At 47.2% G+C, this 19,357-nt stretch overlaps 5 protein-coding genes across 5 annotated transcripts; 2 read left to right on the top strand and 3 right to left on the bottom strand.

The window, feature by feature from the left end:
* Positions 1 to 15: 15 nt before the first annotated feature.
* Positions 16 to 795, top strand: LOC128710196 (uncharacterized). The gene is made up of 2 exons (XM_053805240.1): positions 16 to 145; positions 221 to 795. The coding sequence occupies exons 1-2, from the start codon at positions 16 to 18 to the stop codon at positions 793 to 795; spliced, it is 705 nt and encodes a 234-aa protein (XP_053661215.1).
* A 312-nt stretch (positions 796 to 1,107) lies between these two features.
* On the bottom strand, positions 1,108 to 4,693 carry LOC128708202 (integrator complex subunit 2). The gene is made up of 3 exons (XM_053803163.1): positions 4,413 to 4,693; positions 1,512 to 4,342; positions 1,108 to 1,439 (listed from the first exon to the last, which is right to left on the bottom strand). The coding sequence occupies exons 1-3, from the start codon at positions 4,691 to 4,693 to the stop codon at positions 1,108 to 1,110; spliced, it is 3,444 nt and encodes a 1,147-aa protein (XP_053659138.1).
* A 1,305-nt stretch (positions 4,694 to 5,998) lies between these two features.
* LOC128709217 (uncharacterized) lies at positions 5,999 to 7,057 on the top strand. Its single transcript, XM_053804200.1, has 2 exons — positions 5,999 to 6,046; positions 6,125 to 7,057. The coding sequence occupies exons 1-2, from the start codon at positions 5,999 to 6,001 to the stop codon at positions 7,055 to 7,057; spliced, it is 981 nt and encodes a 326-aa protein (XP_053660175.1).
* Positions 7,058 to 7,151: 94 nt separating this feature from the next.
* LOC128708363 (uncharacterized) lies at positions 7,152 to 8,801 on the bottom strand. The gene is made up of 6 exons (XM_053803337.1): positions 8,745 to 8,801; positions 8,193 to 8,478; positions 7,892 to 8,119; positions 7,543 to 7,829; positions 7,318 to 7,465; positions 7,152 to 7,222 (listed from the first exon to the last, which is right to left on the bottom strand). Exons 1-6 carry the CDS (start codon positions 8,799 to 8,801, stop codon positions 7,152 to 7,154), a joined length of 1,077 nt encoding a protein of 358 aa, XP_053659312.1.
* A 7,089-nt stretch (positions 8,802 to 15,890) lies between these two features.
* LOC128707403 (potassium channel subfamily K member 18-like) lies at positions 15,891 to 18,775 on the bottom strand. The gene is made up of 5 exons (XM_053802355.1): positions 18,481 to 18,775; positions 18,163 to 18,409; positions 17,887 to 18,077; positions 16,623 to 16,764; positions 15,891 to 16,530 (listed from the first exon to the last, which is right to left on the bottom strand). The coding sequence occupies exons 1-5, from the start codon at positions 18,773 to 18,775 to the stop codon at positions 15,891 to 15,893; spliced, it is 1,515 nt and encodes a 504-aa protein (XP_053658330.1).
* Positions 18,776 to 19,357: the final 582 nt, after the last annotated feature.

Raw genomic sequence — 19,357 nt, 5'->3', positions numbered from 1 at the left:
TTATTTGATCCAGCCATGTCCGATTCTGATAGTAGTGAGGATGAAATAAATAAACAATTACTGGCAGCGGTAGATACTTCATTTCTTTGTGAAAAGCTTTACAATACACCGCCGGTAGTGGACGCCACAGCTCCTGTTCCATGTGGTAAACACAATGGTGCTAATTGTGAAATTTTTTGTTATGCGGTTTGAAACATTTGTAAACAATTTTACATTGCAGCTGATGTGAAACAACCCAAATCAAATCGTTACCTATTGGAAGAGGATTCAGTCTTCCATAGCGATCTCAATGTGACGACTGCCGTACAAAAACATGTCGCCGAAAAGTTATCCAAACTAATCGGCTCAGTAATAGAATTTAAAGATTCCGATAATATTCAATCCTCAACTCAACTGGATTGCTCAACCGATGACACCGGAGTGCGGCTTTTAACAGGATTCACCGAAGCAATTGATGTAAATGAGGATCCAGAAATACTGCCACCGAGTGTGAAGCCGAAAGCAATTAAACGAAGAATGTTGGACTGTGAGTCGGAATTACCGGTTGCCCAGAGAATCGCTTCTTGCATTTGCGATCCGGGTGCTTTCCCGAAAGAGGTGCAGCAATGGAAGGGTCCACGAAAACGATCCATACAGTATCAGTACAAGAAGAAACAGGATGGCACATTACTGGAAAAGTCTAATCTACTTGCAAATGAATTTACTAAAGCACGCAATGCAAATATGTGGCACGAAAGTAAGATTAAGAAGTTCAAAGGGAAACCTCAAAACGGTTCAAAATCTTTTAATGGTTAAAACGAAAGTAAGATTAGGAAGTTCAAAGGGAAACCTCAAAACGGAAATGCATTTAAAACGGATTAAAAATTTATGCTTTCAGTTTCGTACATAAACGCTGTTGTTTCTACCAGATCCGTATGGTCTATAATGACGCTTTTACAAAAAAAAATCGCTTTTTTGCGCTCCCAGAGCGATCAATCTTCTCGGATAATGTTTGTCAGTACAATCGCACTTCATGGAATAAGGCTGTTATTCAATATAGGTCCGATTGGCTGTTAAAATCGTGGCTTCTCCTCCTAATTTACAGTAATCTCCAACGCGATCCCGTCTCTAATTCCCACTGTCCGTTTCCGAGTGTGAATATATCTTTGGACTTAGTACGGCCGCATCCAAAAGCTTGGCAAAAGTCTCCCGCACCTCATCAACCAAGCTTTCAGCGTGCTGCAACTGTCCGCTTTGTGACCGACGCTTGCAATCCTGCCCAACGTACAACGAAGGAAGTGATGTGGAACGGCCAAGGGCAGCTTGGGATTGTACTATACGTCCGAGATGTAGCAGATACAGTATGCACTCGTCCAGCAATGGAGGAAATGCTTCGGCAAAGCGTACGATACAGGGTAGCGAGGCACGGCACATTTCAGTGCGAGTATCCCCGGAAAGCACTGTGAAGGAGAAAAGAAAAACATATTGCAGTCAAACGATGCTTTGTACCATTCTGAAAGGTTTAAACTTACCGCCTAGCAGCGTCATGAGCGTGTTAATGCATAGCTTCGCTATACTAAGCGATTTTGGCAGTGAATACTGCAGCGAAAGGTGTGACGCAAGATCTATCGCAAATATTTGCTTTTCCATTTCCGCCATGCTTAGCAGTTCCGGTATAAAGTCCAAGCAAATGTGCATCGAAGGTATGCCACGCACCGTTATCGCTAGCAGCTCGCGAGGATATCCTTGAAAGTGGACCAGCTTCGCCAGCGACGGTTCCGCGATAAACATCTGATGGATGTACGAGCAAATGACGCCGCGAACCTCTCTGAGCGCCCATAGCCGTCCCGGTTCTGAGCAATCTGTTTCATTCTCGAGACACGCCTCCAGAATAATCTGCACTCCAACGCTTTCCTGTGTAGCGATCAGTGCCAACTTCAGCTCCTCACGATCGTTGTCCGTTTTGACTTGATTCCCAATGTCGATCAGCGGTTTGTCGAGCATGTGGCGCGATAGTTGACTTCTGGAAGCAGCCAGTATCGCTTGCAATATCCGCAACACAATCGTAAGAGCACTGGAACAGCGGAAGACTCGTTTGTCGCATCGCAGTACCTGTAGCGGATCGAACAGAATTTTCTCCTGGGTAATAGTAAAATTTTTTGTTACTTTATCCTCAGGCATCAGGGCATTAATCGACATGACCCACAACCGTCGGGGGAAGATCGTGTTTAACCGCATCCAAACCTGCCGATACAGTTCTTGTAGAAGCAATGGCACCGTATGGTTAAGCGTATGCTTGAAATATCGGATAAACGTTGGAGCCAGCGGCCATAGTGCTGTAGGTGACTTTCGCATCATTCTGCGCAATAGCTTGATAACACGCGCTGGGTTCAGATCGATCTCTTCGAACGCTTCAATGATGGTAAGCTCGTTGATGCTGGTAGCAGCAGAACTGTCGTTGAACGCGGTCGACTCTTCATCAATCCAATCGTCCACCAGCGAAAGATGAGGAAAGTGTGTCACCAAAAGGCGCAACAGTGGACTAAACAGAGCGCTGTATTCGTGTTGATTTCTTTGCGCCTGTTGTAACAGATACTTTATAGGCAGCTCGGACATGAACTCGTTGTTGTAGCTTTTAACCTGCCGACCGCTGGCAATTATTTGTGGCATACTGCTCAACCGCACATCCTCGTAGAGCAGCAGATAGTAAAGTAACAGCAACTGGGGGGTAAGATTTGGCTGCCGATTGCCCGAATCATCCACATCCATCGGCACGTGATCTTTGTTCAATCGATCCGAACCAGACTGATTCATTGATTTTACTCTGCCCTGTTGCTCCTTGTTCCACAGTCCGGAAGCATTCTGGAACACCTGTGCTATTTCCTGCTCGGAAAGCGCCTTATGCGTGTGCTGTTCCTGCAAACCCTTCTGATTTGGCAGTATAATGGAGCTGACGTACACTTCTATCAATGCCGGCAATACTGGGTGCATCGGGGTGACCGAATTACAGATCTGTCTGTATATCCAGCTCTTGATCGGGACCTTATGCTTGGAGAAGGCTCTTGATTTTAGTAGCTGGTGGATACAATGCACCGGCAGATATCCCGGGATGGTCGCGTTGAGGTTCAGTGTTACCGGTACTTTAACCGCATGAGCTGCGACAACCTGCTCGGTAAAGATTTCCTGTGTGAAGATCAGCTTAATGCGCGTGATCGTGTTTGGTCGCAGTGTAAACTTCATCCCCAGCGTAGAACAGACCAGCTCGGTGATATGTAGCATCTGATTGCTATGAAAATGGATTGCCAAGAGCAGTAACATCTCACCGAACGACGCTGAAACTTCGCTCACACTTTCGAAGTATGCTTCCTCCTTGATAAGCCACTGTATCCATTCGATCATCTTAGCTTCGTGCGATTGATGCGTGATGAGTGAAGAGCAAGCAATGAACATACAAAGGCCCAACGAAACGAAGCGAATTCCTGCTGGAGTTGGAGGTGGTTTTGAGGTGATCAGCTGCACTAGTAGTTGTATTTCCTCGTCAAAGAATTTGATCCCCGATATGGTCCGTAGTGCACAGTAAAGACGTACAATGGCAGCAGCCTGCACTACGAGCTCTTCCAGCAGCGTTCCGTTCACGGACTGCAAGTTGATGTTCATCAGCTGCTTTAGAAATTCTTCCCGCAGTTGGTGCAACACATCTCCTTTACGCTTCTGACTCGTGCGGATGTACAGAGCGAAGCTGGAGCGAATGTTTTGATCATTGCCTAGCAGTAATCCGGACACGAAAGCCACCAAATTCTGGGGATCCTGAAGACTCAGTTTGATCATCAGCGAGGGCATCTTTACCGTTTCCACACAGATCGTACGCATCGACAGTGCCTGGCTGGGGTTCATTTCGCTCAGTTCGTACAATGCAGCAAGCTTCACCCGGCCATCGGTGGTATCTTCATCACTGTTTGTAATTAGTGCAGTAACAACCTCACGAAAGCAATCCGGCATGTTAGCCACGATCCAGCAAACAATCTTCGATCCATTGCGAACGTACAGTAGCGTTTCGACCACTTCCTGCAAGTTTAACAGCGAAGGAAGCTCGGCCAGTGCGATACAGATGATGTCAGCTATTTCTTCCAGGTATATTTCATTGTCAAACAGCTCCGATGGGCGTATGGTAAGCTCGTTTGAGGATGATTTCTGTAACGATGCTTGCGTGGCCAGCTCGTTAATCTGGGCCTGAAGGTAAAACAATTCCGACAGTACTACGCGAACCTTATTCGTGCCGTCCGCTCGCTCAAACCCCATCACAATACCGTTCGGAAGGCTGTGAAACTGTGCCGAGTCCTGTGTTGTGTATCCAATCTTTTGCCTAGAAATGCAAAAAAAAAACTCGAATTGACAAACACATCCACTCGGTAAGTGTGATAACAATTACATACCTAATCTGCTGTTCCTTCTTTACATCGATTTCCAGCTCATGGTAATTGACTTGCAGTAGTGAAACAATATTATTTACCACCTCGATTCCCACCAGCAGGGAAAGAATCTGTTTCCGTGCATCGGCCCATCCCTTGGTGTTGTCCAGCGGCGACAGCAAACTCATGCGTACCAGACACGGAAGCAGTGGTCTAATTTCTTGCTGGCTACAGGTGGCCAACTGCGCTATGTCGAGGTTTTGCATAGCGCTAAACGCTTTACAAGTTACCGGCGCGAAATTCATCCTTGTACCGCAGCCAGGCAACGTTTTAGAACGTCCTTTTCCGTAGGGCCAACAAAATATCAGCGCGCTGTGGTATAGAGCTAAAGTATCAACAACAATGCCAACACCGACGCGTACGTTTTGACAAACGCGTCACTAATGTCAGATGCAGAACACAGTGGACCATGATTGTACAGCGAACTGGTCAATTAAATTTGTTTATTTTTTTCTTCCTATCGATCTACTAGCTCAATTACAAACGATCTACTAAAGTAGTGCGGCCCGGTCTTCACATGACAGGACCGGTCCAAAATCCCATCCGAGTCAATCTTCCATACGTCTCAAGAGGCCGTTGTTGTGCCGATAAAGAAGAAAAAAGTAGTGCGCATCACAACCGATCAAGTCAGTTTTTGGATGAAGAAACCCGCCCAGATTAGATCTGATTTGCTAACTATAAAATAGACTATAACGAAGGATGGACACCTTAAATGGTCAGGCAGCCTTAAATTGGCAGGTATTGTAAGGAACAAACATGCACACTTATATATGTCGGACCATATCTGCAAAACTATCACCATGTCTTCGAGACAGCCTTGGTACAATAGCCCCAAACTGATTCTTTTCGGGTGTGGACTCCCCCCAACGTCTAATTAAAACAAGACAAAGCAAAAATTCAGGTTCATAGAAATTGCGACGAATTGCTGTTAGCCCAAACATTCAAAGTCTCACTACATTCAAACCAGAGCAAACTCTTTCCATTCATAACTCTGAAATGAAGGTGTTTTGCTCGGTGCTATCCCCACCGAAAGTAGAGCAACGAGACGCGACATGCCTCAGTTACACAAATTATCGCTTATCACCCAACTATTTGCAGTGAGCATCAATCGATTGCATTTAACACCGCTGGAAACGATTATCGGTACGCTTACCTTGTGCCGGTATGGCACATCCAAATGTATGCGGCAAGGTTTTACGGATCTCCCGGCTGCAGCCGTGCAACATTAATGCCCACCCGTTACCTTAACATTGAACGTGGTACACATCACAAACAATTGCCAACCATCACGTCCCATTGTCACCACGATCTACGCATATAAAGCAGCTGAAAGTCCCAGCAGTGGGAGGTACTCCCAAATCGACCAAATGAACCAGAAGCCAATGCAACCAAACCCTGTGGTAGACACCCTTAGCCATGCTGTTACTTCAGTTCGCGTTTGAAGTGCTTACGATTGGTATGACAGTTTAAATCGTTCCGGCACTAAATGTACTACCTGTTTGTTTCGAAAAGTGTGATCATATATTAGAAAGTGAACATAATCCCCAACCATGGCTTCTGGGTGCATTCTCATAACAGTGTTAGCCGTTTTATCATTGGTATGTTTTGTTGTGCATAAGTGAATTTTTGATGATTAAGTGCTCAAGTATCTGGCCGCTGGTATATCCATTCCACAGTTCTCGCTTGTGATGAGTAAACCATTCCTCGGAGATCTACTGGCACGAGCGATATCTTCATCTTCCACACCCGATGATCCTCAGTCGCACATAACCGATTTTCGGATGATGGACAAAAAAATGGACAAAAAGGCAGACAAACTACAACTAGTCGATATGGACAGAAACCGTACGTCCAATGCGATAAACCGGACAGAGGCTGAAGAAGAACAACCGATACATGCCAACACGGAAAGATCGGCTCCTACCACCCCAGCAAGTACACTTTGGCAACGGTGGAACAGAACCGACTTTTTGGCGCGCATCATAGACGACATTCTGAAACCAGCGCAAGAACGAATTACGCTAGTGTTTCAAACGTTAGTCCCCAAAGATGGGACAACCAATTTGTTCAGAGAGAAACAAGTCCCAACAAACGACACGCGGACGGTATCAGATCAACAGCTAAACTCCGCCAAGGACGATGCGTCCGACGAACTCGACACCGATCTCGATCAGTTGCAGCACGAAATTGAACCGGCTTTGGTCGATCCAGCCGTGAACGGTAGTACCCTGCTGGGACAGTTGCAGGCCCGAAGAAATGTGATCCGACGCCGCGTAGCCAAGGCACTATCGTCCATTACGGGGCTATTGATACTGGCAGCGAACACGCGCAAAGAGGGCAACGCACGCAGTACACGATCGATAGAAGCGGCTCCCAATGGGCCCGGGTACTGGACAGGTGAACGACACAGTTTACTAGCCCGTGCGCCGTATGAAGATCACATTGCAGCGGTAGTTGAGGCAGAAGGCATCGATCCGAACGATGCGAGACCCCGACGTAACGCGGAACCGATCGGTATATTCATACTGGAAGTGTTCGGATCGATGGCGGGATTTACGTGGGGTATATTTAAACAGGTTCAATCGTTCTTTTGGTATGCAATAAGCTAAAACATACGTTGCGTTGCTAGTTTCATTCTACACTGTGTAAATATATTGGTTTTGCATTTGTAAAGTACACGGGTGCTGGTTCTAGTTGTCTAAATCACAATCCAAACTGCAGCGGTGGCACCACTTCCAACACCATCGTTATCGCGCTATTGCGTGTGTTTAAGTCTGATAAGTAGTAGAAAGAGGGAGAGAGAGAGAGAGAGAGGGCAAAGAGATATATAACTTCACCAAAGCGTAGAAGGAGAGAGAATAATGCTTACCAGTAATCATCTGTTTCGAACGTGAAACGACGTCCGACTTTTCGATGTCCTTTCGTTCCAACAGTTGAGTTAGAGCGTAGTGTAGCTGGTCCTTTGCGGTCGGGAAACTCATCTGTTCCAATTCATTTAGAATAGCCTCCGAATAACCCTAGCCGAAAATCGTAAATTGTCTCACATAAATGTCCCATTGCAGAGCGTTCCCGGTCCCATGGTGGACCAACCTACCTCATAGATGCTGTACATGTTTTTCTTCGCCTCGCGCTTCAAGAGATCGTACAGCACGAGCATGTGCAGGTAGGGTTTCGTTGGCGGTATACGCTTCTTGCCACCCTTCTTGGTGCCCTTCTCCAGCACGTGCACTGCGATGGGTCCACGATAAGTATCGTCATACAGACGGCGGAACTCGTTGGCGTTATCTTCCGGCCGCAGGGCAAGCGGTTCATACGGTTCCCGGTTGAACTCCTGCAGCACCTTCAGCGGTAGCGGATCCAGGAACTGTACGTCCAGCAAGGCTAACATGGAGATGCAACATATGAGCGCGAATGCAACACACCAGCGTCAATCACAAACTTACAGCTTTGCTGCATCTGTTTGCGCTTGTTTTGCAAGAACCATTCCGCGAACGGTTTATCGCTCCACAGCAAACTAGCGGCGGTGGGACTTTCGTTCACCTTAGGCGTCTCGGTTGTCGTCGTAGTGCTGGTTGTGGATGTTTTCTCCACCGTGCTCACAACTGTTGGTGGAGGTTTCTCCGGTCCGTAATAGCCCGGTTTATGCGGACTAGTGGGGAACAGTGTTGTATCTGGACAGAGTTGCAATGAGTTGGGCTCACTTTTTAAACCATAGTTTACCGATCACCGCCCGTCCATACTAACCTGCGGGCCTAGCCGTCGACAATGGGCTTTCTTCCGGGGACTTCATGGTAGAAGTTGGCGATGTTGGGGCCGTTGTTGTGGCAGGTCGTCGCGTGGTAGTGGTGGGATTTTTCTCCACCTCCGCAACCATCGTTGGTGGTGTCATCGTTGGCTCGTACTGTATCATCTCGATGCAGTGGTGCAATATTTGCATCGTTACGGGAATATAGTTATCGACCAGCAACGGTCCCCGGTCGCCCAACTTTTCCTCCTCATCCGCTAGCATGCTTGCATCCGCTGCATTTATCTGGTAGCATTGAAGGTCAGAATCAGAACGGACTGTTATTGAGATTGTTGCGAAACATTACAGCCAAACAGTTTTAGTTTTTAGAAATTCTATGTACACTTTGGAGTCTGGAGTTTGAACTATTTAAACACCAACATTTTGTTTAAAATAACTCCTCCTTAACGCATATTTTCACTGCTTTGTTTCGTTATAACTTAATGCGTTCCTATCGCCGCTCGTTGGACGAAACTGAATATTTAAAACATTCCCGAACTCCTTTCACTCACCGGTTGTTGTAACGACGCGTATAACATTCCACACAAAGCGAACAGGATGAACTTCATTGTGCCACCCGTCGTAAATCGACCAATTCGGTGTGGCGTCTGGAAAAGCACTGATTTCGATACATCACATGCGTACGATCGCAACCCCTTTCAGGACTGTCCGCAGCGAATGAATGCGCGAATTCCATTCCCAACCCCTGAACGCAACCCCTTCCCCATGCGGCCGCTTACGATCGCGAAACCATGGCCCACGGTAGGCCAGGATGCGAACGTTCGCATCACCGTTAAGCACGCGACAGCCCCACATACTCGAAACGAAACGGGAACAAACGGGAAGGTGTGCACCGGCTGTAGCCGACCCGCACCATGCGCCTCCTTCGCATATCTGCACCCGTCCCCCCCGGGCCCCCGGGCTCAAACACGGATGGTTGCGGCCCCCGCGATCGACCCACTCGCTTGGACTTGTTTTTGTTTCGTTGTGCGCCGCTTCCTGCCCGCTCCCTGCCGGTTGATTTGCTCTGTCGGAATCGGATCAACAGTCGAAGGCGGACCGATTAAGGGGACCGCGTCCGATATGTGCCCATCCATTAGCCCATCCACGGTCCGCCCGGGCACGGTGTTGTCACTTTCTCTTCCTTTGGCGGCCGGTTCGACGGTAGTGCAAGCGAAGCACCAGAAGCGTATAGTAGCGGCAAAAGGTTAAGCGAAAAAGGGAACCAAAAGGGAGAGAAAAACAAACAAACCGTGCGCGCGCCGTACACCCGTTTGCGATCGGTGGGAGACCTCAATGCGATGACGGATGAGAACCGCGCGCGTTGCACGCTATTGATCGGAATTGCTGTGCTAGTTGCATATGAGGCTGATGATTGATTGCGGCGCGAAGTTGTGAATCATTTCAATAGTTTAAAAATATTGCGAGCCAAATATTATATATTTCTTCGCAGAGTTTAACGGATGTGAGCCGAGACGGTCTGGCAAACCGAACCAGTTTCCGTGTCGTACTAACCTTTGCCGCAGCTCCACGCCCGATCGTGTTCGACATTTGGCATTTTGGAGTTTGTCGTTTCAAACAAACGCAAACACACCAAAAGTCTCCAGCGTGAAATGAATTCCGTTCCCCGCCTGATAACGTGTAAACAAACAGCGCAGATATATAATGCTGGTTGGGTGGCGATGTGAAACCGGAACGCGATCGTTAACCTTTTCGGAGACGATGAGCGCATTATTCAATACGATCATATGTTTGCCGTGCAAACGCGTCTAATCCAATCGCGCAGCACAGCCCCAAAACTTGTTTGATCATCACGTGCAAAGGCAGCATCATGTGTTTGGCTAGATGCATCTTTGCAACGCGTTGCCTCCGGTTAAACTGACACCGGCTGCAGCAGCTTTGCGGCGAATCGCGATCTTTCGATGGCATTGAACTTGAAAAAAAAAGACACGGGAAGGTCAAAAGACGATTAAGTGCCCCAACAAACTGACACTCGCTCACACACACGCCGATCGGCTGCTGGAATCAAGATCGATTGGTTTGTTCAGCAAAAAAACACTCCCCCCCTTCACCCGCCAAGATGATCAATCATCCGGAGCACCACGAACCAGGAGTGAAGCTCGTTGAATCCGTTCATCTGACACGCATGCTTAATCGATCAGTTCAAACCGATGGACTGACACGAATATGAGCGGAAAAAACACGGAATTTATGAGACGAATGTGCAAGGAAAAGAATGTTGCCAGCGGGAAGGTCTCTCAACAATGGTTGAGTAATGTGAGAGAAAATGCATTCAGTGCATTTTCAGGCAACAAAAAAAAAACAAACAAGCCACAACGAGGACAATGCATCTCTGCTCGTCGCAACGCAACAAAAGGTGAAGACAAATTAGCGCATGAGTGCTAATTTATGGCGAACTGCATGAAGCAAACAGGAAAACCAATTTCTAAATGTATTACCCCGGGCATCGATGCTCCACCAACTTGATGCGGGAGGCGCGTCTGCAAGTGCAAGTCAAATGCACATTCACAAGCAGGTAAAATCCCACAATGAAGCGTAAGGTTTCACCGTGCCTAAAAATAGCACTCCAGCACGACCAAGCTGCAATCCTGTTTGGACTGTCCACATCTTCCCGTGCTTACGTTTCCGAGGTCGAGCCGTAAAGGTGCTGCTTTGCGGGGAAACCAGTTTTTCCTTAATGAAATGCCATGTGGTTTGGTGTGATGGGAACAAAAATTGCGACGCGCAATATTTTGGCCCGATTTACATCTGTTACGCACGGCGGGGTGGGTCCCGACAACCACGGGACGGTATCTTCAAAAAGACGGTTGGATTAAAGCACACTTCCTTCGGAGGGGTTTTGGGCATTTACTTTTTTATGATAAATGATAAGTGATTTTTAAGATTGTTTTGTGCAAAATCGTGTGTTTTAAGTGGATTGTAGATGAACACGTTATTCACTCCCACACATGAAGCTTTATCTCTTACTTACTTACTTATCCGATGCTACAACCGCTTCGCGATCTTGGCCTTGCTGCTCAGTCCTATAAACTGCTGACGGTCGAGCGTTGTCGTGAACTAATCCATTATACCTCTACCTTTCTGACGCACGCATCGACGCCATCATTCCTTCTCAATTTGGGCCTGCCACGCCTCCTCTGTCCATGTGGACGACCTGAAAGGACTTTACGGGCTGGGTCGTCCGGTGTCATTCTCATGACGTGACCAGCCTACCGGAGCCTGGCGAGTTTAATCCGCTGTACGACAGTAAGCTCGCCTTACAGCTCATCAGCTTCGTTAGTTTTGAACTGGAACTAGCTTCCAATCACAAGGCATCGATTCACTGCCTCATACCTCAACAATAATGCGATGAATTTCGTTTTCCTGTATCTTACCTTCATATTTAATCAGTTTGGCTGCTATGGACGCACTATTCCGTCGGTGCCTGGTGCCTAATTGTTCTTGAACCGAAGGATGGCCTTTCGAGTTTCGTCGATGTTAGATGTCAGTGGCTTGATATTATCTGCTAGTGCTGCCTCTAGCTGCTCGTTGAACTGATCATTTAGTAATACATCGAAATACTGATCCCATCGCGAGAGGACCTCTGGCTGATAACTGACCAGATCTTCATCCTTATTTCGACAACAGATTACCCTAGGCCTGGGAAGTTTATCTCGCATGAATAAAAAAAAAATGTCCGTTGGGCGAAAAAAAAAACAGACTGTAACTACCTTGTGTGTTTGTGTACGTATATACTTTTTTATTACATCAACGATCAGCATCGATAAAAGGACGATGAACGGTACGTCCTCGTGCATGGCGACATGCGCGACGCTGGAGGAAATCCCATTAGCTCCACCACCAGATCCATCTTCAACGAATGTTATTACATACACTTGTGTTATGTTGTGAACGTGGCGGATTGTATGTGACGGCCAGCACAACGCTGGGTCCATATTATGTTTCAAATCCTTCCCGCTGCGATAACACTACACCGAAACTGTTCATTACCATGTATCACATTGTGTTAAAAGAGTTTAGGTTGTGACTTCCAATCGTTTTTTTTTTATAGGATAAATTCAGGGCCGGTAGTGTGTTCGTGCCGGGTGGCGTTCAAAACGAACCACACGATCTTCCATCGAAGCCAACCTGCCAATCGAAAGGGTGACATCTAGCGGAGTGTTAGAGTGGGAAGTGTAACTGCATCTCGCCAAATACACCATTGTTTTCATTAACAGTTTTCATAATACACTCATCGATTATTGGTAGTGTTCGTGTGCAATAACCATTCCACAACCCCTGTTTCGTCGGTAAGGGTTGGATAGTTTCGTTCCACAGGTCAATTTTGTTTATCGCCCTATTGCCAAAGGGATTGCCTTAATCAACACAGTGAGTAAGGATTGGGTGTCCGTTTGGAGGGAAAGCCATAGTGTACAACTTTATAAAAAAAAATCGTCTCGATTTGCTTCATCGCGTAACTTAGCTGTCCAGCTCTCCGGTAAGTTTAACAGTGAGTAAAGAGTATCCGGAGCTTTGCTGCTACAGTTTGGAGGTCGAAAAGATATTGCAACACCGGGGTTTTCTGCACTGTTCTACCGATGCTGGGAGTATCTACCGTAGGAAAGAGAATATATTCCATTGTCATACAACAGAGCTGCATTACATCTTGCACGTAACTGTATAGAATGGTTTGTCTTGGTGGCGTTCTAGTTACGACCCCTTCGATCAAATTCCTTTCGAAACGGGTCCGTTCAATTCTTCAATAATTCTCGTTTTTTTTGTGCATATGCAATCAGTACGATAAATTCCTCGGTGTGGATTTTCAGCCAACATTTTTCTTGTTTGTTTTTTTTTTTTTGCACGTTAAATACTGAAATACTATTATCCTTCGTGTTCAATGCGCGCAACGGAACGTAATGACCATTATTCGGATACCGAATAGGTGAATTTTGGCGTACATTTTGGGTAAAATGATATCGCATCGCTACGGAACTTTTGCATTTTATACTTCCTTACATGAGTTCCATTTTCACTAGATTTCGAACGAATAAACACAATGTGCCTAAGAAACAATGATATTCACTAGGTACGGAATATGTAAACGATACAGAAAAATGATTCGAAAAATATGTTTCAAACATTATTGTTTCTGCTACCTCAAAAATGATTGATTCGTAACGTGTGTAATTCCCATTGATTTGTTGCCTCCTTATCTATTGGGGTTCCTTTCTTGGTACAAGGGAGCCATAAGTCAAACGCTATTGCTCCATAGTGGCGTTACGTCTATTCTATCGCTCTAGTTTCGTTTTCGCATTTATCTAAGTAGATGTAGTGATATACTATGTACGTTACAGGCATGTAAGTTAAGTTTTCTTCGGTATTATCTAGCGTTACGTGATGTACCTTTCGTTATCTAATGCATATGTTCAGTGAACTCGTGAACATAATCGTGACCTGCACAGTGTATAGTAGTGTTTAAATCTCAATATTGTTGGATATTTTGTATTCAATGAAACAAAAAAATACAAAGCACTATAATTTGATCTGTTCTATGTAACGAAACAACAATAAATGTTATTGCAGTGTTTTGATATATTTAATTTAGTCACAAAACTGTTCGACAAAAATTCGAAACCTTTCTGTCATATGTACTGTATTGAAACAAGAGCGTTTGAAATCATTCACTATACAAACACACCACCAGCATGGAGAATGTGTTTTGAAGGATTAACTTGTTGAAGATGCTCTTATGGCGGTATTGAAATAGTTCAATTGTATGTACAGTGTTCTTCAAGATGGAACAATCGATAGTATTCATCAAGACATTCGTTACGGTCCTCGCTAGCATAGCTGGAAATTATCATCAGCGGTAAGTATCTGTGCGGAGGTCACAATATCCATGCCTCGACCATCTCTAAAACTAAACCATTTGTTGTATTAACCTAAGATGTAACCACAATGCCACTATAATTGATCCATCCTCCACGGACAGTACGTGACAGTGAGTTCAAGAAATGATTCAACAATTGATTGATTTTGTGTAAGCGTGTCTCACCACGGAGACACTACCTGTATCGTTTATGCTGGAACTACCGGATGTCCGCGCATCTGATCTTAGCTGAACTGCTCGCTCATCTAAAGCTTCGTTCCGTTCTACATAGCTGGGCACTCCTCCGACTCGTGTTCCGATTCTTCCGGCAGCGTGTACACGCTGGTATTCAGATTGGATGACATCATCGAACCGCCCATTGCAAGTCCGTGCGGTACGGCAGTTTGTTCACCTGCCGGATGCATCAATGACGGGCCGCCGGGCACAACGTCCGACAGAGAAGGGCCTCGATCTAGCAGCTCCGATGACAGACCAGGACCGGGACCGTTCGGTGCCATCGTTACAATCGGTATGAGCTCGTGCCCGACCGTATGGTGCACCGAGTGACAATCGTGCTGCAGATGCAGCTGGCCCAAATCCGGTTCCTGTGCGAAAATAACCGACGTCGGTGTACCTGGAAGAAGAGCAAAATGAAATCATGGTTAGTAGAACAAGATGTTGGGACGGCTCGGTGGTGTACTGGTAGCGTTGCCGGTTTGCACACGACCGGCACGGTCCAAAATCTCATCCGGACTAATCTCCTCGTAGCAAGTGAATTGTACGTAAGTACGAGTACATACGTAATCGTAGTAAGCCAAAAATGGCAGACATGATCTAGTAGGTCGGTTATACCAAGAGGAAGAGAGCAATGTATGCAACACCGTATGACACCTCCCCAGCCACTTTAATTCAGATCGTTTGCTCGTATGCATACAGCCATGCTCAAGCGTAGATATTTAACCTCTCCACCAATGAAATCAACCCAGGTGAAAGATAAGCAGATAATCAAATTATCAGTTTCAACTGGCATCGGGCAAGCGGTGCGATTGTTGAAAGTGTTGTCTCCAAGGATCCGACAGTCACACTACTGTACACCTGCTAAACGCTTCTTGATTGGAGCTTGATCAAATTAGTATCCATTTTCAATTTATTCTCACCCCTCGTTCGAATGGGGACTACCACCCGAAGTTCATTCTTATCCTGCTCCAAAGGTAACACAGAACATTTCCCAGAAATGCGCGTTCTACATCAGCAGTAGTATCGATTGTAATTCAATTAGGGATATTTCTTACACCCGTGCCACATCGTTTGATCTATGTGTCTGCATTCTCTGAAACGGGTTGTCAACGTTTTTGATACCCTTTCGGTGTGTTAGTCACCTTTCGACCGAAGTAGTTCTTCGGTTGTTCAGAGACTTTAATGAGGCGGACTTGGTAACGTGCTTGGGGGATGTGTACCCCGACAAGCGACAAGCTTAGTGGTGGAAGATACTTCATCAAGAATATCAAGCTTTCAACAACAAACTATGGCACGGTAGGCTCAAATTTCATAAAATTCTTGTAGCTTTAGAAGTTTGAAATTGGTCCTTAAAATTGAGAAATTGAGCACCCGTAAAGATATCCCAAAAGCAGGACAAATTACACAAAATTCTTGCAGTACAGAAAGTGGCTTTTTTTTCGTATAGCTTTAAAATTGAGTTCGAGAAAAACAAAACACACGATAACTTACCGGTAATAAGGGTTTCCTCGGTGGGATTCCGTTGGTACAGGTTCGTATTCTTCTCGTACCGTCATGAGGCGAGAAACCGGCGGTGCTCGTTGTGGTTCTTGATCTCCTTCTGCATCTCCACCATGTGCCGCAACCGGTGCAGTATTTCGTCGTGCAGCACGTTGAAGCACATGGCGGTCAGCGCCATACCGGCCATGATGTATCCCGAGCAGAACCACGTGGTGGCGGCCGATTCGCGGCGTGTGCCGGGCGCTAGCGCCCCGAACCCTATCGTGGACAGTGCCATAAAGCAGAAGTAAACACCGTCCGACAGGGGTAACGATTCGAGCCGGAACAGTGTCAGCGCACCGACCACTATGTAGATCGACATCATCGCCACACACAGCAGTATCGGTGCCAGTATGCTGAGCCCGTGCATGGACGCCCGCGACTCGCTGTCGCTGCTGCCGGCCGTCGAGTCCCGGTCCGGTGTGGTTATTGCCGGCCCCAACATGGTCAGTTGTTTCTCCGGCGAGCTGACGCTGGTTTGCAGCGAACCGGAACGGACGTAGTACGGTTCCTGGCCGGATATGGTGAGATGCTGCTGCTGCTGCATTTCCATCTGTTGCCGCTTTCGCTTCATTCGCTTTTCCTTCTCCTCCATACGCTTTTCATCGTAGCAGCAGTAGCCACAGTTGGAGCACAAACAGCAGCAAAGAACTCTGAAAAGGACAATTAGAGTGGGGAAAGGCACACCGTGATGGAAGTTTTGTTTAGCCAATCTGTCGGCGGTTGTGTTCGTGGTCGAGCTCACCGGGAAAATACTCCGCGCGCAACTTTCGCCAACATACCGCCGGTGCTGGAAAGGTAGACCAGCGTCAACGGTATGCCCAGCACGGCATACGCCAACGTTATCATCCGTCCCAGGACGGTCCGCGGTGCCACACTGCCATAACCTGCAAAAAAGTAAATGGGAAGATAAACAATGGGGAAAAGACGGAACCATCTCATGCACCAGTCATAAACCATTAGTCTTCAACCCAGATACATCATCCTGCAATCAGAAAACCACCGGGCTAATGGAAGACGCCACCTTTCCCACACGCCCGGCCACCTTCCCGAATATCTTTTGCCCGCAACGATACGCTCCCGGTAAAACGTGACCAAGCGAAAAGACACGTGGCGGTTTTGCCCGTTAAAGACTCCCCAGCCCCGGAGCGAATGGTGCCGGGAGGGCAAGCGTGGCACTGGAGCACGTCATAAATGCAGCAGTACAATATTTTGCGAAATGGAATCGTAAAGCTAAAACCAGGGATCAATGGATCGTTACGGCAAGAACCAACCGCTCCAAAACCTCCATACCTCGTCCAAACGGCTACTTAAAGCTTTACCGCAATTCCATCGTCTGGACCGACATTAAATCGAAGGCACTAACCTTCGGACTTTGGTTAATATTTCGTAACCATTTTGTTTTTCGGGAGAAGGGAGGAGGGGGAGGGGGGGGAAAGCTCTTCGTGGCAAAAAAAGGTTCCCTTTTTTTATTTCACCCCGTCAGATGAGGGGTTTCGGGGATGGATGTTAATGTAAAGTGTGGAGAAAGGGAGTCCATCCATCCAGAATACACCATCGGGCCGCCGATCCGTGGCACCTTCTTCTTCGGGTGTGCCGTTAATTGCTTTTATCACTTTACCCAATGTGCCGTAAATGGCCATTAATCGCCGGCGAAGGTAGAAAGGTGCGGCGGTGGTGGAATGGCAGCAAGGTGGGTGGCAACCTTCGTGCCGGATCGAAAATAGCGGCACAGCAAAAAAAAAACCCACTTACGCCACCGAAAGGAAAGGTAAAGTTCGTGCGAAAGTTTAAACGACTTTCCGCTGGCACTGCCGTTCGCTGTCAAAGTGGCAACGGAATCAACTTGTAAATTGTTTTACGCGACAGTGACATATGCGTCTGTCGAAAGGGTTACGCGATGGGGACTCATTTTTGAATTAAATCCAGAAGAATTTGCCATTTGTTCGTACTCTTTCTTACTTTAGGCATCCGGCATCGTTTGTTTTTCTGTTCGGAAATACACTCACCGATGGTCGTCAAAATGGTGAGCGAGTACAGGAATGCTCGGGCGAACGTCCAATTGTTATCCTGCCCGTGCCCGGGATCATGGACGCCGCCGCTCGTGACCGCGTGCTGCATGTTGTTGATCTGTGTCATCTCCTCCAGCAGTCTGTTAACGAACTGCTCCTGGAACCGGGCAATTTCCATCGATGCCAAACTGTTTGCACAAACAGACCGAGAAAAGCACTCATCAGCGCAAGGAACCACCATTGCCCACCAAGGAATTGCCCAACCAAACTTACCGCGTCCAATTTTCCCGATACAGAATGTTTAGCGAGACCGTAATATCCCAAATGTTTTCCACCGTCTTCTGGCGTGCCTCAACCGCCTCCAGTAAGATTAACTGCGGAAAGGTCAGATTTGCCGTATCGTGCCGACCGTGATGATTGGTGCCCACTGGCTGTTGCTTCTGGTGCCGGTTGGTCGACGCTAGCGTGCGCTGCTGCATCTGCGACGCACCGCCTTCAATCGCCAGGAAGATAAACGAACCTGCCAAAGAAGAAGGGGACACAAAGGGTCAATTTTCCGACTTCGGAGTTCCGCTCGCGGACGTCCACTACCTAGCAGCGTGTACGCCAGCAGCAGCGTGCAGACACCAATGTTGGTCAGTAGCGCGGCCCAGAAGGTGGAACTGCCCCGGCCGGAACAGCAGGAACAGCACCGGGACTTGGCCGTACCGTCCTTGCTGTGGATCGTGGTGCTGTGCTTGGTCATCGTGGTGTGGGTGCCACCCTTGAGCACGGTGCTCGTTTCGCTGGTGCAGTGGACCGCCTTGACGCCCTTCATGGTGGCGGACTTCATCAGCGGTGCGTACGTGTCGTAACGATAGTGATCGTGACCGTCCTTTTCGTGCATGGTTCCAGCGCACTATCGTTCGCTCATGGTGAACTGCAACGTTGCGTGATGGTGGCGGACTTTCCGCTTGCTGTTAACGCTTGCGGACAGGCGGATTGATAACTTTTCCGTAGTGTTTCGCTTCGTTTTCTTTGCCAATTCACTGAACAACTAACTGTCCTACACAGACCATAGATGCACTGTTGGTTTTGCCGGGTTTCTATATTAATCTTTTTGAAAATTTCACAGTCTTTCACTATTTTTCCAGCACTATTTGCGACGAATCACCGAAACCTTTCCTGCATCACCACTGGGAGGGTGGGACAAAAAAATGGGGATTTACTCATCCAACTGTCAAACGCGATCCAGGAGCAGTGTTGACTAGATTTTCACTCCACCTCACGCTTGGCTCGCTCCAGTTTTCCCATCTCACTGGCCCATCATAATCCCGCATACGCCGTTTTCGTATGCACTCGCACAAACTTTCCCTCCCCTCGCGCACAATTTGCCACCCATCAACACGGTATCAACCCTCCCTCCCTTCCCTTCGGTCATGCACAATCGCTCAGCCTCATTATGGTCGGTGCTTCCGTTGTCAAATGA

This window comes from Anopheles marshallii, chromosome 2, assembly GCF_943734725.1.
Source record: "Anopheles marshallii chromosome 2, idAnoMarsDA_429_01, whole genome shotgun sequence".
Classification (NCBI taxonomy): domain Eukaryota; kingdom Metazoa; phylum Arthropoda; class Insecta; order Diptera; family Culicidae; genus Anopheles; species Anopheles marshallii.
The sequence above is the reverse complement of the archived record's forward strand: the minus strand, read 5'-3'. Positions and strand labels throughout refer to the sequence as shown.

What these genes read in the sequence shown, in the direction of transcription:
- LOC128710196 (XM_053805240.1), top strand. Translation starts at nt 16, where the DNA reads ATGTCCGATTCTGATAGTAGTGAGGATGAAATAAATAAACAATTACTG. An exon ending in CACAGCTCCTGTTCCATGTG is followed by an intron (nt 146 to 220) that starts GTAAACACAATG and finishes TTTACATTGCAG; the next exon opens with CTGATGTGAAACAACCCAAA.
- LOC128707403 (XM_053802355.1), bottom strand. Translation starts at nt 18,775, where the DNA reads ATGCACGAAAAGGACGGTCACGATCACTATCGTTACGACACGTACGCA. An exon ending in TATCGGGAAAATTGGACGCG is followed by an intron (nt 18,078 to 18,162) that starts GTAAGTTTGGTT and finishes TTGTGCAAACAG; the next exon opens with TTTGGCATCGATGGAAATTG. An exon ending in GCGCGCGGAGTATTTTCCCG is followed by an intron (nt 16,531 to 16,622) that starts GTGAGCTCGACC and finishes TGTCCTTTTCAG; the next exon opens with AGTTCTTTGCTGCTGTTTGT.
- LOC128709217 (XM_053804200.1), top strand. Translation starts at nt 5,999, where the DNA reads ATGGCTTCTGGGTGCATTCTCATAACAGTGTTAGCCGTTTTATCATTG. An exon ending in TGTTAGCCGTTTTATCATTG is followed by an intron (nt 6,047 to 6,124) that starts GTATGTTTTGTT and finishes TCCATTCCACAG; the next exon opens with TTCTCGCTTGTGATGAGTAA.
- LOC128708202 (XM_053803163.1), bottom strand. Translation starts at nt 4,693, where the DNA reads ATGAATTTCGCGCCGGTAACTTGTAAAGCGTTTAGCGCTATGCAAAAC. An exon ending in AAGAAGGAACAGCAGATTAG is followed by an intron (nt 4,343 to 4,412) that starts GTATGTAATTGT and finishes TTGCATTTCTAG; the next exon opens with GCAAAAGATTGGATACACAA. An exon ending in GCTCATGACGCTGCTAGGCG is followed by an intron (nt 1,440 to 1,511) that starts GTAAGTTTAAAC and finishes TCTCCTTCACAG; the next exon opens with TGCTTTCCGGGGATACTCGC.
- LOC128708363 (XM_053803337.1), bottom strand. Translation starts at nt 8,801, where the DNA reads ATGAAGTTCATCCTGTTCGCTTTGTGTGGAATGTTATACGCGTCGTTA. An exon ending in ACATGTACAGCATCTATGAG is followed by an intron (nt 7,466 to 7,542) that starts GTAGGTTGGTCC and finishes ATTTTCGGCTAG; the next exon opens with GGTTATTCGGAGGCTATTCT. An exon ending in TTCGAAACAGATGATTACTG is followed by an intron (nt 7,223 to 7,317) that starts GTAAGCATTATT and finishes ACTACTTATCAG; the next exon opens with ACTTAAACACACGCAATAGC.